Source organism: Peromyscus eremicus, chromosome 14 (genome assembly GCF_949786415.1).
Source record: "Peromyscus eremicus chromosome 14, PerEre_H2_v1, whole genome shotgun sequence".
NCBI classification, from domain to species: domain Eukaryota; kingdom Metazoa; phylum Chordata; class Mammalia; order Rodentia; family Cricetidae; genus Peromyscus; species Peromyscus eremicus.
This window is the reverse complement of record NC_081430.1, coordinates 51425726-51442398: the sequence shown is the minus strand read 5'-3', so window position 1 is coordinate 51442398 and position 16673 is coordinate 51425726. Positions and strand designations below refer to the sequence as shown.

General features: G+C 37.7%; 1 protein-coding gene across 3 annotated transcripts in view; it reads right to left on the bottom strand.

Annotated features, from left to right (window-relative positions):
- Ppp4r4 (protein phosphatase 4 regulatory subunit 4) overlaps positions 1-16673 on the bottom strand; it is a 117557-nt gene that overhangs the window by 84312 nt on the left and 16572 nt on the right. For all 3 annotated transcript variants that reach the window (XR_009382763.1, XM_059279259.1, XM_059279260.1), the window contains one exon: positions 9593-9695. Coding sequence is in view for 2 of the 3 variants with exons in the window: in XM_059279259.1 (XP_059135242.1) it covers positions 9593-9695 (103 nt within the window). In the remaining variant the exon portion in view is untranslated. The remainder of the gene's footprint in view (positions 1-9592; positions 9696-16673) is intronic.

Genomic DNA, 16673 nt, shown 5'->3' with positions numbered 1-16673 from the left:
CATCATCTTGCTTTTTAGAATTCAACTCATGTAGCAGTCTGGTGACTACCTGTGACAGGCTCAAGAAAATATACGAACATGTGGATTTAGTAGCTAACCTAGTTTTAGAAGGAGAATAATACTTTCTTACAGCTCTTCTACAACCTAAGAGGGAGTGGAGCTAACCGTTTTTTGAACCCAAAAATTATTTCATATTCTTTTAAGCTCAACTGTACATTTAAAAGAACTTGAGAAAATCCAGCTCATTTTTATTACAGGCAAGATGGATGACTAAATAACCAAGAAGCAAATATATGAACACTGTTCTTTACTAGAATTTTATGAAAAAAAATCAAACTTTAGATTTATTAAAAATATTAACTGCTGAGCTTGGTGACACATGCCTGTAATCCTGATACTTGGGAGGCTAAGGCAGGAGGATCAGAGGTTCAAGGCCATCCTTCAATGCATAGAGAATTTGAGACCAGCCTGGATTATATCAGACTTTGTTTCATTAAAAAAAAAATTATTCTCTTGCTTATATTATTCTTCCTTTATGTCCAATCTACATACTTGTAAATGTTTCCATAGATCTTTATTACTATAAAGTAATTAGTAATGTCAATCTATTTCATCCTTAAATACAAATAAAGATAAAATGAAAAAACATAACAGACATTATCCTTGAAAGATTATGGTCAACATAATTTTATTTGACACTATAAAGCACAAAAGAGCAGTCCCCACTGCCTGTCCGTGCTCCAGTTCCTCCCAGTTGTCTCCATTCTCTTTCTTGGTGAACTGGGAGACTGTTCTATAACTTCATGGCTCTAGACCACAAGGCCTCCTGCACAGTTGATTCTTCCCCTGATGCTGGAAACCTCCATTAACCTTATACCACTGTGGGAATCCTTCCCCTCCCCTGTTTCCCTGCCTGCAATCAGAGTGTCAGCCAATGGAATGCTATGCTCCACCACAGGCCATCTGTGACCTGCAGGGGTCCTGGAACATCATGTTCTGTTTCAGATGTATAATTGTGTTGCTTTCATAAAACCCTTTTGCTTTTCTCGGAATTTAAACTTTTATCTCAGAAAATGTCAACTGTGGTGAGGAAGAGAGGAACGTTTTCTGAGACGCAAACCAAAGAAGACAGCAGTTTGTATTGCTCATTTATATTCCTTCATTCCTTAGTTAAGACTGTTTTTATTTCAGAGAAGTATCAAAACCAATTATTTTCTTTCATACTTCTTAGAAACCTTCTAACAAAGCATTACAGTCAAAAATTGAGCTTTAAGTACACATTTCCTCAGCTTTAAACGAGTATAATACATCATATGGGGCTGACAATTGTTTAAAGGCTGTATCTAAGGCATGAAGCACAGTGCCTGCCCCACATTAAGTGTTCCACAAATCATTATTGTTTGTCCATTCAACTGTACTACCTCAAATAAGACTTTTTAAAAATGCATTCAGCTTTTCATTCACAAATATCTTGTGCAAAGTAAATGCTTTCTATTCAAATTCAAAACAAGATCATTTAAGAATCTATCTCTATTCAGTATGAAATGCTGTATTATTCACACTGGAAGATATTTTTGGTATTTTCTTACTGTATCTACTCGTGAAAATAAGGTCACAAATGGTAATAAAAGTAGTAGTGGATCTTTGCAGAATCAAAATATTGCTATATCACATCTACCAACTTTAAATAGTCAAATTTCATATTGATTTAATAGACTATGTCTCTTTTGTCTTCTATTATGTACTGCTACCTGCTCCTCTGTAAGATGTCTGAGAGAAAAAGTCAGTATCAAAGCATGTGATCAATGCTGTTTTCACTCAAGAATCCTTCAGTGAGTCAGACCAGAGTGTCAAACACATCATGGCTCTTTTAGGTAGACACTGGTTCTCTCAGAACATTCAGTTCGATCACCATTCTTTCTAAAGTTGGCTGTGAGTATCTGTTATTTCCAAACACCATTCTAGGCTCTGAGGATAAAATGACAAACTAGAGTGACAAAGATTCTGCCTTTATGGAAAAGAGGGAAAGACAGTAGATGCCAAGGTCAGAAAGGACATGATAGGAAGTTTTATTCTATTTGAAATGAAAAGCTATTTATTTTAGTTTTCTTGTAGCTGCTATTACAAATTAACAGAAGCTAACTATGTTAAAGCAACAGAAATTTACTCTCTCACAGTTCTAGAAGCCAGAGGTGCTGATGCAGTATTACTCAGACCAAGATGTCCAGTGCCACATTCTTGGAACAGTTGGCAGTATAGCATCCCTTCCTTACCATGCCTAGCCATTGTGTTATCATTTCTTGGCTTTCCCACATCTTCCTCCACCTTTACTGCTGTCTTTCCCAGTTGTTCATCTTCTGCCCTCTTCTTATAAGAGACATGTGATAGCATTTGGGCCCCAGCCAAATGATCCAAGACAATCTCCCTATCTCCATATCCATTATTTACCCAAGTTCAGAAATTACCTTGTTCTGGAATAAGGTAACATTTATAGTTTCCTAGGATCAGGGCTTTGATTCTTGGGGATAAGGGAAGAGAGGCAAAAGAAGGGGAAAGTATGTCACTTTACTTTATCACTGACGTGATATTTTGCATACAAGAGTATAAAACATGATTGGTTGGTTCTTTTTAAAGACCTCTCTATATGAGGGGCTTCTAGATGGCAAAGTAGAAGCAATAGGTCCTGTGTGCCACTGCTGCAGATCAGAAAAGGTAGCTGAGGCCTGAAGTAAATTACACACTAGAGATCTCTGCAATCAGATCAGCCAATCAGGAGGTTGACTAAGCTCAGAATGGCTAAGATCAAAAACAGTGATGGCAGCTTATGTTGGAGAGGATGTGGAGCAAGGGGAACACTCCTCCACTGTTGGTGGGAGTGCAAACTTGTACAGCCACTATGGAAATCAGTATAGTGGTTTCTCATAAAATTGGGAATCAATCTACCTCAAGACCCAGTTATACCAGTCTTGAGGATATACTCAAAGGATGCACAATCATACCACAAGAGCACTTGCTCATCTATGTTCATAGCAGCTTTATTTGTAATAGCCAGAACCTGGAAACAGCATAGATGCCCCTCAACTGAAGGACAGACAAAGAAAATATGGTACGTTTACACAATGGAGTATTACTCAGCTGTTAAAAACAATGACATCAGGAAATTTGAAAGCATTCTGAGTGAGGCAACCCAGATCCAGAAAGACAAACATGGTATGTACTCATTCATAAGTGGTTATTAGCTGTAAAGGATAACCATGCTACAATCCACAGACCCAGAGAAGCTAGGTAATAAGGAGGGCCCAAGAGGGGGAAACACATGGATCTCTCTGAGAAAGGGAAATAGAAGAAGATCTCCTGGGTGAACTGGGGCTGATGGGCACGGGAACTTGAGGAATTGGGTTGAGGAGTAGATGGAGGGGGAGAGTACTGAAAAAGATGACTGGAAATGGGGTACATTTCGGGTCAGGTAGAAACCTGATGCAAGGGAAACTCCCACGAATCTACAAGGTTGTTCCCAGCTAAGACTCCTAACAATAGTGGATACATAGGCTGAACTGGCCATCTCCTGTGATCAGATTGATGACTACCCCAATTGTCATCAGAGAGCCTTCATCTAGTAACTGATGGAAACAGATGCAGATACCCACAGCCAAACATTAGGCCGAGCTCAGGGAATCCTGCTGAAGAGAGGGAGGGAAAGATTGTAGGAGTCAGAGGGGTCAAGGACATCACAATAAAACCCACAGTAAAAAACTAGCCTGTCTCTTAGGAACTCAGAGTCTGAACCAACAACCAGAGTGCCTGCACAGGACTGTCCTAGTCCCTCTACATATATGTGGCAGTTATGTAGCTTGGTCTACCTGTGGGACTCCTAACAATGGGAGCAAGGGCTGTCCCTAACACTTTGGCTGACTCTTAGGACCCTATTCCTCGTACAGGGTTGCCTTGCCTAGCCTTAATATAAGGAGAGGTACTTAGTCTTACTGCAACTTGATATGCCATGCTTTGTTGATACCCATGAGAGGCCTGCCCCTTTCTGAACAGAAGCAAAGGAGGAGTGGATAGAGAGGGCAGAGGTGAGGGGAAGGAAATAGGAAGGAAGGAACCATTCTTTGATTGAGGGACATCTATGTTGTTTCCAGGTTCTGGCTATTACAAATAAAGCTGCTATGAACATAGATGAACAAGTGTCCTTGTGGTACGATTGTGCATCCTCTGAGTATATGCTCAAGAGTGGTATAGCTGGGTCTTGAGGTAGATTGATTCTGGTGGGAATGTAAATTGACTCAGCTGTCTCTTCCTCTGTGGGATGGGCACCATGGAAATGTTGTCTAGACTCAGAAACTAAAATGTATAAAACATTCAACAGTGCACAGTGTCTGATCAGTAAACCTTAGTAAATACTCACTATAGTTATTTTCTGTGTCTAACACCACACATTTTCTATTGTACAATAAATATTATGACATTTTTGGAGAAAAATATAAGTAAATGAACAATGAAATTACTTCAAAAGTTCAATAGGAAGAAATGTTTGGTGCTGTGTTATAACAGAGCCCATTATGCTATCTTAAGTGTAATGATATCACCCTCATTTGTAATTTTATAAAAGGATACAGAATTTTAGAAATTTATCTTGACAGTCAAAATCCCTTCACTTCCACATAGCATAAGCACAAGTTCAATATTAAAATCTAATGTCTCAGAATTCAGTTTATTAAGTTGAAGGAAAAATACTAGATCAATAATGACCATAGGATTATGTTGCATAACATGAGTAAAATAACTATATCTTGAAGTATTTTCACATTTATAGAACTTAAATTGTAAGTCAAATATTTTCTTTCTTGATTCTTACTTAAATTCCACCTTGAGACAAGTACAAAACAATTCAACAACCACTTTGGATATAGTTTAGAAAGGAAATTTTGGAAATAAATGAAATTAGTTCAATTATAATTCTAATTTTGTTACTGGCATTTTAATATTTTACTTATTTATTTTGTTTTTTAGATTTTATTTTTAATTGTATGTGTTTGCGTGTGCATGCTCACACATGTGCATGTGTGCACATATGCATGCAGTGCCCATGGAGCCCAGAAGAGGGCATCAGATCCCCTTGAGCTGGAGTTACAAGTGGTTGTGAGCCATCCTGTCTGGGTGCTGGGAACCAAACTCAGATTCTCTAGAAGAGCAATATGCATTCCTAACTGCTGAACCATCTCTCTAGCGACTCCTGCTTTAAAGTTTAAATTTCCTCATCTTGGCCAGGTATAGTGGCTCACAGCTTTGATCCCAGCACTTTGGAGGCAGAGGCAGAACGATCTTTGTGAGAACAGCCTTGTCTACATAGAAAATTCCAGAACAATCAGGACTATCTAGAAAGAACTTGTCTCAAAAAAAGAAAAAAAAAGGGTCAAATTTCATCATCTCTAAAACAATAAGACACAGTAGCAACAATTAAATGCAAATGTAGTAAAAAAAAATAACATCAGTACAATTCTATAATGTGTAAGACCAGCAAAGCCCCCAACATCCCTTTTCCTCATGTTCTTTTGGGTGAAGCAAGATAAGGGGTGAGCTCTTAAAGCTGTTTAGTCTGGAGTCACAAATGTGGTAATGTCCTTGGGAATAATTACTTCCTGCATAAAATACTTACTGCTTGTATTTTTTTTTTTTTTTTTGGTTTTTTCGAGACAGGGTTTCTCTGTGTAGCTTTGCGCCTTTCCTGGAACTCACTTGGTAGCCCAGGCTGGCCTCGAACTCACAGAGATCCGCCTGGCTCTGCCTCCCGAGTGCTGGGATTAAAGGCGTGCGCCACCACCGCCCGGCCTACTGCTTGTATTTTTAAGTCCTCTCAAAGTGAATCATGAAAGACCAATATTAACAAGTACTTAGATTATTATCACCTATGGACTCAACAGATCTTCTACTAATACAATGAAAACCACCAGATGCTCACATCAACCATCTGGAAGCTGCTTCCAACTCCAACCCAATTGGAATTCATTTATTCCAATCCATTATGGAATTCTGTTCATCCTGATAATGCATCTGAGACATATATGTACACTGCTCCACTGCTTAAATTCATCATTTTAATCCAATCTGCCATTGACTTTTAGAGGCCCAGTACTGAAGCTCTGGAACTGTCCCACTCTAGTCTGTGATCTACACTTTCATCAAAATGAGCACAGTTCAAAGTCACCAATAACATAAAAAATGTCAGACATTCTGCATACCATGTTGAGTTGGCTATGTCTGGTCCACAGAGATCAGACTGAGCATCAAAGTGCATGCTTTGTTCCCAAAGAGGCCATTTTAATATTTTACTTATTTATTTTGTTTTTTAGATTTTATTTTTAATTGTATGTGTTTGCGTGTGCATGCTCACACATGTGCATGTGTACACATATGCATGCAGTGCCCATGGAGCCCAGAAGAGGGCATCAGATCCCCTGGAGCTGGAGTTTGTCCTCAAAACCGATGTCACTGACATTTGTCCAGCCTGTTCTCTGTTCACACTCCACCTCCTACTAGCCCCAACTATGCTTATCACTGTCCCACCAGTTCTTGCCTCTCAGGCCACCTGCTGCTGTCCTTGCCCTCCCAGTGCATGGAAGTTCTCTTGCTAACTTACTACTTTGTCTCAGTGTCCCAATTTTGTCCTTCTACATTCAGAGCATTTATCACAAGTGACAGTCAGCCTTTTGTTTGATTACTTGTTAAAGTCTGAGTCACTTCTGCACTACAGTCTCCTAAAGAACAAGTTCCCTGTCTTTTATTCATCTCTACTTCAGTGTTTATAACTGTGCCTTGCACCTGACAAGTAGTGCTCAGTAAATAAATACAAAGAGGATTTGCCATAAATTAAGAAATCACCAGGATAGCAAGGTGAAGAAACTGACTATGAGAAATACATTATCACAGCTCATCTCTAGAATAAGCCAGGCAGACCTGAAAATGTGCCAGCCTGAAGTACCTGTAAGTCTTGACGATCTCTGAGCACATGATTTTAAAATCATCTGCAAATAGGCACAGTTTCACCAGTTAAAATGCACTGATAAAGGTTTGGCCATCTTCCATTGCGTATGAAGCTGTCTACAAAAGCACTATCATCACTTTTACCCCATAAAGCTTTCTCCTATGCTTCACTTGAATGATTTTATGCAAAGTGAGAACCAGACAGTACTCTATTGCATACTGCTGCCCCTTCACCCAACTGCATGACTTAAGGACTTTCCTGATGTGGGGTCCCACCTGAGACCCTTCTACCTTTTTTGTATCTCCTTCAAACAGTGCAGGCATGAGAAATGGAAGTCCTAACAAATGCTTGCTTACTAGTTATCCTGAAGAAAGAATGAAGAACTGGGGCTATAGCTCAACTGCAGAGTGCTTGCCTAGCTTGCACAGAGCCCTAAGTTCAAGCCCCAGTACTACATGAACTGGGCATGGGGATATAATCCTCTAATACTAGTTCTTAGGGGGTGGAGGCAGGAGAATCAGCAGAAGCTCAGTGTTATCCTCAGCTTCATACTGAGTTCTATATCAGCCTGGACTACATGAGATTCTGACTAGAAACTAATTCATTAAATAAAATAAAATAAAATAAAAAGAAGGAAATCATTCAATAAATAAAGATTTTCTTAAAACAAACTCATTAGTGGGTACTCATTTTGAATCCAATTAATCAGCTAAAATATTCTGTATTAAAACCATATCCTCAGCCAGGTATGGTGAAACATGCCTTTAATCCCAGCACAGAGGCAGGCAGATCTCTGAGTTTGAGGCTAGCCTGGTCTACAGAGAGTTCCAGGATAACCGGGGTTATACAGAGAAGCCCTGTCTCAAAAAAACAAAAAGCAAACATAGCTTCCATAACTCAAGCCTACCTTATAGTTTCAGAAGAAATATTTGAAACTGTATATAAATACACTGTATATACAAAATGAATGCATATTCTTCTTTCTTCTTTTCTTTTAAAGGGGAGATGTTTTGGTGCTGGGGACTGAAATGAACCCAGCATTTCCTCACACATGCAGAGTTTCTTAGGAGTTACTTAATGCCTTTACTATGAGTACATTAGCAAAATTTTGGCAGAACTATTTCAGAACCTCCAAAGGCTGCTGATGTCTACCTTTCATCCTTTATTCTTATTTTATGCAACTGGATGCTAAGGGCTGGAGAGATTGCTGCTCTTTCAGAGGATTCAATTCCCAGAACCCAGATGGCAGCTCGCAACTATCTATAATTCTAGTCCCAGAATCTTCTGGCCTCTTTGGGAACAAAGCATGCACTTTGATGCTCAGTCTGATCTCTGTGGACCAGACATAGCCAACTCAACATGGTATGCAGAATGTTTGACATTTTTTATGTTAAAAACATTGTCTTACTTACATGAACTCCTTTCTACAATTTAACTGGTGCCTCTGGCTGTCATGATAACAATGTTAGATCAGTTAACACTACCAATATCGAATGTACAAGTAGGCTTGATTTATATAAGCTTACTCACTTCAAAATTAGGCACAATTCTGGGATAAGAGACATAACAAAGCTTAATGCACTCATGAATCCCCATGGTAGACAGTAAGAATTCATATTGTCTTACAAAAATATGGGCTTTTTATGAAAATGACAGTAGTTGGAACCATGCCATAAATAATTCCAAAAAACAAAACTCAAAGATATGCTATCGATTACAGTTTTGAATATGTATAAATTAATTTGTAAACAGTTATAATCAAATGGAAAACTGAAGGTAAGTAAATAAACTCACTATTAGCAAATACTATTTCTAATCGCAGGCACCCTCTGACTCTACTAGTGGTTAAGATGCTAGAGAACACACACCGCTGTCCAGATTGCTCACAAAATATTTGTTATTTTAAAAAAAAGAGTTCTTCAAATGTACACTGATGCAAATAATAAATATTATTAAATATGTATTAATATTAATATTATTAATAAATATTAATATTAATATTTATTAATAATTATTTGCTATTAATATTTATTTAATAATTATTAAATATCTAGCATGATATATTAATAATCAATGGGCATTATGTACTTGAGGAGAAATGTGACAATAGAGAAAATATGTTCACAGCAAGAAACTAATTCTCAAGAAATTTAGGAGGGAATGAAATCCATGTAAACTAAAATTGTGATGACCATAATGAATTTCATTTGAGGATTCTTCAGAAATCACCACAGCCCACCATGCAGGATCTTAGTTAAATTACTATCAGTAGCAAAGACATAAAATTAGTGTGCTAATTTTTGAAAATTTTGAAAACAATATTAAATGATATATCTATAATTTTATAAAGATAGTTACACATTTTTAAGATATTAAATTTACCTTTAAAATACCTTTACTGAAAATCACCAAGGAACTCTTTACAACTAATTTTCCTAAATATTTTTATCATAATTCAAAATAAACATAACAACATTTCTTCTACTCCATTAGTAGGTGTAAAAGATCAGCCATCAAAGCTCTGAAATTTTCTCTCAATAGTGACAACATGCTACTGGGGGACGAAAAAAAACCGAGAAACTTAAATCTTATTTCATACCAACTTACTCTGACTTTGGGTAAGACTCTCCGAAGTGTCTCAGTAGGATTCTGTCGCATCAAAAATGGAAGATTTGCAATCACACTTGTTCCTTGGATATCTTGACCAGCACTTACAAGGAAAATGCAAATTTTTAAATTTAAAATTAGGAGCTGAATTTTTAATTTAATGGGTTAATTTGAAAAATGACTGCTTTTAATAACTTTCTACAATGTTTTAAACACGTCATTGAGATACAAAAGTAAAACCAGTTATAAAATTTTATTAAATGAATCTTATAACAAATACATGTAGACATTACAGTTAATGCTAAAATAAGATTTCTTGTTTATATATGTGTCATAAAATGTTAACAATTTTACTAATACTTTAAAATTCTACCATACTTTGTTCTGTAATCTGATTGTTTGCTATACTTTATAAAATAATGATAAAAATATAGTAAAATAATAACTAAATAATAATAAACTAAAATAATCTAGGCCAAAACACAATATTGAGTACACTGAAATAGCTTGTATAGATTGGCTTCATGAATTGCAAGAAACTTCTTAAATATACACTCAAAGCTCTTACAGGCCACTAGGACATTTTATATAATGCCTTTTTGGTCTAACATGCATTAAGGCTTTGTTCCCAAAATAATCTCTGTGGTATTCTAGAGGCATAAGTACTTTGGGAAATATTCAAGTTCTTCTGGAAAGAACATTTCCATGAACTACAAATATTCCTTTGAAGTACAGCCTGAATGATACAAGTTTTGTAAGCATGTCAAGTACTGAAGGGAAATGCCACCTGTTCTGAACAGATACCAAACACATTAAATGCTTATAGCATAGCATTTATTTATTTACATACTTTTAATAAATTAAAATTATTTTTACTTCTCTTCAAAAAGAACTGTGGTCATTTGAAGAAGAATGGCCCCCATAGGCTTATATATGTGAATACTTGGTACCTAGTTGGTAGAACTGTTTGGGAAAGATTAGGTGGTGTGGCCTTGTTGGAGAAGAAATGTCACTGGAGGTGGGCTTTAAGGTTTCAAAAGAGCAATTCTGAGTCTCCCTCTCTCTGCCTTAAGACTGTGCTTCAACATGTAAGTTCTACTCTCGGTTACTGCTCCAGCACCATGCCTGCCTGCCTGCTGCCATTCTCCCCACCATGATGGTCATGGACTCTAGTCCTCTGCAACTGTAAGACCCCAGTAAACTCTTTCTTTTATAGTGTTTTATCATACCAACAGAAAAGTAACTATGACAAGAACTATTCATGGTTTTATGAAATGTATGTGAGCTTTAAATATAAGGTTTTCAAATAGTTTAAGTAATATGTTTGTTTCTTCAGAATTGTGTAGGTTTTTTTCAATCATAAAAAATATGTTCTAGTTATGAATGAAGCTGTCCTGCCATGTAGCAAGTCTTAGCCTGTTGCAGTACAGCACACTATGGAATACAGAGTTATCACAATCATTTCACTGTCCTTACCTTTATAAGTAGATCTTTTAAAGAAAAAAATGAAGAAAGAAAAGAGAATAGCATGAAATAGGGGACTATGCTAACCTAGAAAGATGGTCAGAAGGTGGAAACTAAATTACTTGTCATAGGTTGAAAGGTAACCCCTAAAATATGTCTACATCTTAATCCTGGAATACTGGGGTGTATTCTTAATTTTTAGAAGGATCCTGAGATGAAGAGATCATTCTAGATTATCTAGGTCTAATATACCATGTGTGTATAAAGGAGTTATTCAGAGGAAAACACAGGACAGGAGAAGGCAATTTGACCACAAAAATGGAGATGGGAGTGATGCAGCCACAAGCCAGGGTATGCTGACACTCACAGGGAGCTAAAGGGCCAAAACTGGGTGTACCCCTAGAGTTCCACTGATTTCTTGATTTGGGGCTTCTGGTCTACAGAACTATAAAAACAATATTTCTTGTTGTTCCAGGTTACCCAGTTTGTGGTAATGTATTACATCAGCCACATAAACAAATATACTACTGTTGTTATTTAAATGTGAGTATAGGCTCATGTATTTGAACACCTGGACCTCAAAAGGCAAAACATCCCATGTTCAACACTACAAAACGTAATAAAAAAGGGCTCTAAAACCCTGAAAATAGGGTTTAAAGATTGTAATCCAATTCCGTGTGTGTTTGTGTGTGTGTGTGTGTGTGTGTGTGTGTGTGTGTGTGTTTAAAGTTCTCTTTAAAGTACTTACTTTCTAATAAGGCAAAGACTAGTAGTCCTGATCACAAGAGACAGAGCCCATAAAACATATAACTATAACCTATTATTTGTCTGCAAAAGAAAATTTTAAAAATGCATAAGACATAAAAACATCACAGTCATCATTAATTATGAAAATGTAGAATTGAGGTGATAGAACTCAGCAGGAAGTTGGAAAATGACTCAACTAGAAAAAAGGTGAATGCAAAAATCACTGCTGAAGAGAAAAGGGGAAATTTTAAATACAAAAATAAAAGATTTGAAAGTAAAAAGGCTATGAGAGAACATAATACAGAAGATGGACAAAATACAACATGCTGATAGGGGGAATCCAAAGATTAAAACTAAGCAAGAAATTTCATTTAAGTTAAAAATATTTGAAAAGATTGAAAGGATTAGGAGGTATGGCCTTGTTGGAGGACATGTGTCACTAGGGGTGGGCCTTGAGGTTTCAAAAGCCCATGCCAAGCTCAGCATCCCTCTCTTGGCCTATGGATCAGGATGTAGCTCTTTATTTCTCCAGCACCACACCTGCCTGCTGCCATGCTCTCTGCCATGATGATGAAACTGCAAGCAGGCCCCAAATTAAATGTTTTCTTTTATAAGAGTAGCCTCGGTCATGCTGTCTCGTCACTGAACATGGGCATTTGGCGTAGATAACACTGGCCCCACCAACAGAGAGCTATGGGTGAGGAGGGGCTCAAAGGACCCCACCACTTACTAATCAACTACTGGCAACTAACATTCTGGAAGGAGGGAGGCACAGTATCCAGTTGTGTGCCTACTTTTGAGCCTAGAGGCTCTGGAGAATAGTTCAATCCCGTTGTCACACAGACCTAACAAGTTAAACTCAGTGGGGACACAACAAAACAAAGTCATGAATATGGAAGACATTTTATGAAGAAGGGAAGGAGGCAGGAGGAGAGGGTGAGTCATCAGAGTACACTAGACACAGGTCTGAAATGGTCAAAGAAAACTTTTTTTTTTAAGGCTGGCAAAATGGCTCAGCAGGTAAAGGCATTTGCCTCTAAGCCTGACAACCTGAGTTCAATTCCTGGAACCTATACACAAGTGAAAGGAGAAAACTAACTCCACAAAGTTGTCCTCTGGCCTCCACATGCATCCCATGACCAAAAAAAAAAAAAAAATTAAGTAAATATTTAAAATTTTTAATTAAGGGCTGCAGAGATGGCTCATTGGTTAACAGTGCTTGCTGCTCTTGCAGAGAACCCAGGTAAGATTCCCACACCTATATGGTGGCTCATTTCTGTCTGCAACTCCAGTTCCAAGGGATCTGATGCCCTCTTCTGACTTCCACAGGCACCAAGGACACATGTAGTGCACAGACACACACAGAGATAAAACACCCATACATATAATATAAAAATTTTTTTCTAAAATTAAAAAAAATGAAAGAGCATACCATATTCCCAAGAAATCAATACAGCACAATCATCACTTAGATAAATTGTTGAACTTTAAAGAAAATAAAATTATTTGGGTATCCAAATGAACAAGTTACCTAACAACAAAAAAATCATGCCATCACTGATTTTGGTAGCAATACGATATTAACTAAGCAGTAATGTTTCAGAGGCTGACACTGCTTACTATACAAGTGTATGTAGTTAATACACATCTGCACTACCATCACTGAGTGGAAGGAACCCAAAACCATATAAAGGAGTCGATGTAAAATCTTTTACCTAATGCAGCATATACAATCTTTAAATAATTATCTGATTAATCTTACCCTTTCTGTTTAAACAAATTAAGTTTCCAAAGCTTCAAAACCTCCAGCTTTCTGTTGAAAGCCAAGTATGAAGAACATCCACGGGCTGCCCCATGGCTCCCTTTTGCCCTAGTCATTAGGGCATGCTCCTTTTTAGTATACTCACTCAGAAATTAAAAGGATGCAAACAATTCATGCTGAAGTCACTCAGCAAGCCATTTCTCTAACACTGAAAAGAACTGGGTTAATCATCTAAGTTGTACACTAGAGGTTAAAAAGGGAAGAGGAGAAAATATAAGACTAAATAAATGGATGTAGGACAGCTATCTTTCAAATTCTAAATTAGTGTTACTAATTATTCACTTTCCCTTGGGAGATGCACCTATTTTAAAAAGCCTCCTCGGTGATACATTAAGCCAATGAAAACTCAAGCATTTGTTACTACAATAAAGTTTGATTGTCACTGCTGCCACACCCTCTGCTGTGATAGTAAACACCATTCAGGTGACTAAGTGACCAACTGGCAGTTTGCAACCTCCTCTAGTCAAGGGTGTTTTGCCCAGATATTACAGACTCCCATACCTGGCACACAGGCATAGGGTAAATACTTATTTGCCTCTATTTCACATCCGCATTCCACTCTCATTGTCAAAAGCTGGAACTTATTACCATGCCCAGTACCTTAAATTCTGATCTCCTTGCTGGCCAGAACCCTTGACTTTGCATTTTTTCCATGGTTAAGACCAGTTTCACACTCATCACAATTCTAATTCCTCAGCTCTGGATTCTCCAATTCCTAACATTAGCATTCTTCCCGGTTTTCTTTCTTCAGTGCCAACCTTGCTCTCACTGCCACATCAGTTAAACTTTCACCAGAAATGTTTTTTCTTTGCTTCTCCCCCAATAACAAGATAAAATAGTGTCTGCTACACTATATGCCAGGCACTGTGCTAATAAACACCTGACTTACTTTCACATAGGCTAATTCTCACAATTATCTTATCAAGTGGATAAATACTATCACAGGCTACATTCTATTTTCTCTTTAGGAAGATAAAGGTTCCAAAGCTATCCATCCTGCACAACTCAAAACCTATGCTGCCAATCACTATATTACACAGCCTCTGCTAAGGTTGGATGTGTAGATATATACAAGGTCACCAGATGGGGGTGCTATTTGGTGAGGCCTCAGACACTTAAGTGATGGAGCATAGGTGGCAGATGTGGAACACTTGAGGCCAGTCTTTGACGGTTACAGCCCATCTAAGGTTCTGGTATAACTACCTCTGCTCACATCTGCTACCACGGTGTAGCATGCCACAAGTCCCCCCACCAACAAAAGAAGCCACCCACTACCTCCCCCACCATCCCTCTGTACTATGAGTCAAAATCAAGTCTTCCTTCACTGAGTCATTTATCACAGCCACAAGAAAAGTAACTAATACACACTGACTGTATAACCAAGACCAAACCTCTCCTTCCACTTTATTCACTCCACGCTTGCTCCTAAGCTAAGCTATGTGAGCCCCTGCTGTGGAAGGATACACAAAGTGGTAATCAATCTGAGACAACCAAGGAAGGAAGGTTGGTGTGTGTGTGTGTGTGTGTGTGTGTGTGTGTGTGTGTGTGTGTGTGTCTGAGGGGGGAGGGCACATACCTATAATATCAAGCAACAGAGAGAATGAATGAGAAAGACAGAAGCTCGAGGGTAGCGAGACTCTACCAAGAAAGGAAGGGAGGGAGGGAGGGAAAGAAAGAAAATTTAGAAACATTATCGCTAGTCTCTCAAAATGAGACTACCTGCTCTAGTTTATAAAACCCTGACCAATCCCACAAAGTTGCAATAGATCAAGATAGGGATGTAGCTCAATGACAGAATGTTTGCCTAACATATAAGGAACTCTGGCTTTGATCCCCAGCAATTACAATGAATCTATATTCTGAAAGCATTATCACTAGTCCAGTACCCTATTCTAACCATCTAAAAGCTCAAAATTCAAAGAGAAGACACAGAAATTACTGAGACAGTGTGTTTGAATTCATGAGGAGCTGGGTGCTAAACAGGACTTGCTTTGAGATCATAACAAAAACTAAACTTTATATAGTTATTTAATTATTTCTTTATTCATCAAAATCAACATTAAATCTTCAAAACAATGCCTTAAAAGATTCATGAAGTCAGAGAACCATCAAACCTGATTATAATGACCATGCTTAGTATCACAAAAAATTAATATATATATTTTAACATAACTAAATCAAGAGTACAAGAAAAATTAACACTGAAGGCCCTGCTTACTACATGAGGCAAAACACTATCCCTACGGTATCTCATTAATCTTTACATTATAGAAGAAATATATTGCTATAGGTTATATATTGTGTAAACTGAGACCCACGGAAGGGAAAGTGGCTCACTCAAAGTTATCAACGAGTAAAGATTACAGGCAAGATTTCACCCTACAATTTCTAAGTCCATAATCTATGGCTGTGCATTCCCTCAGGTCACAATCCCATTCCAAGAAGCAGATCAACAGTCAACATTTTTCAAATAATTTCTCTGGGCTGGGGACTGACTCAATGGGAGAGGACTTGCCTAGCACACACAACTGGGTTCGATCCCCAATTCCACCAAAAAAAGGATCTCAGTTGATCCTGCCACAAGGGATTTACTTGGTAATATCAATGCTATAGAAATTATTTTACTGATGATTCCTGTGATGCTCCCTCTACTATCAGAACGCTATCTTTGCAGGGGTTTGTGTTTGTTGTAAAGAGCCACAGTACTCAACTTTATTAAACACATCGTTGGGTGCAAAAAGACCACTGGCCATGGAATGGCCTCAACTACCTAAAACCAAGCTGGTTTTCCAGCTACCTCTTTTTACCAGAGATGCAAAACAGCCCTCTGACTCTCAAAAACACATCACAGAAATAGTTTAAACTTCCCTCTCCTCACACCTCACAACACTCTACACAGGATAAAATCTCCACTTACCTGAGATGGAACTAACTTATAAAATACAAAAACACCTGAGCTATCATTAAATCTTATCTTTATATAATTTACTTTGAATTTTTTCCATTTTGTAGTTCCATATTAAGATTATATTTGGTGTTAACTTTGAT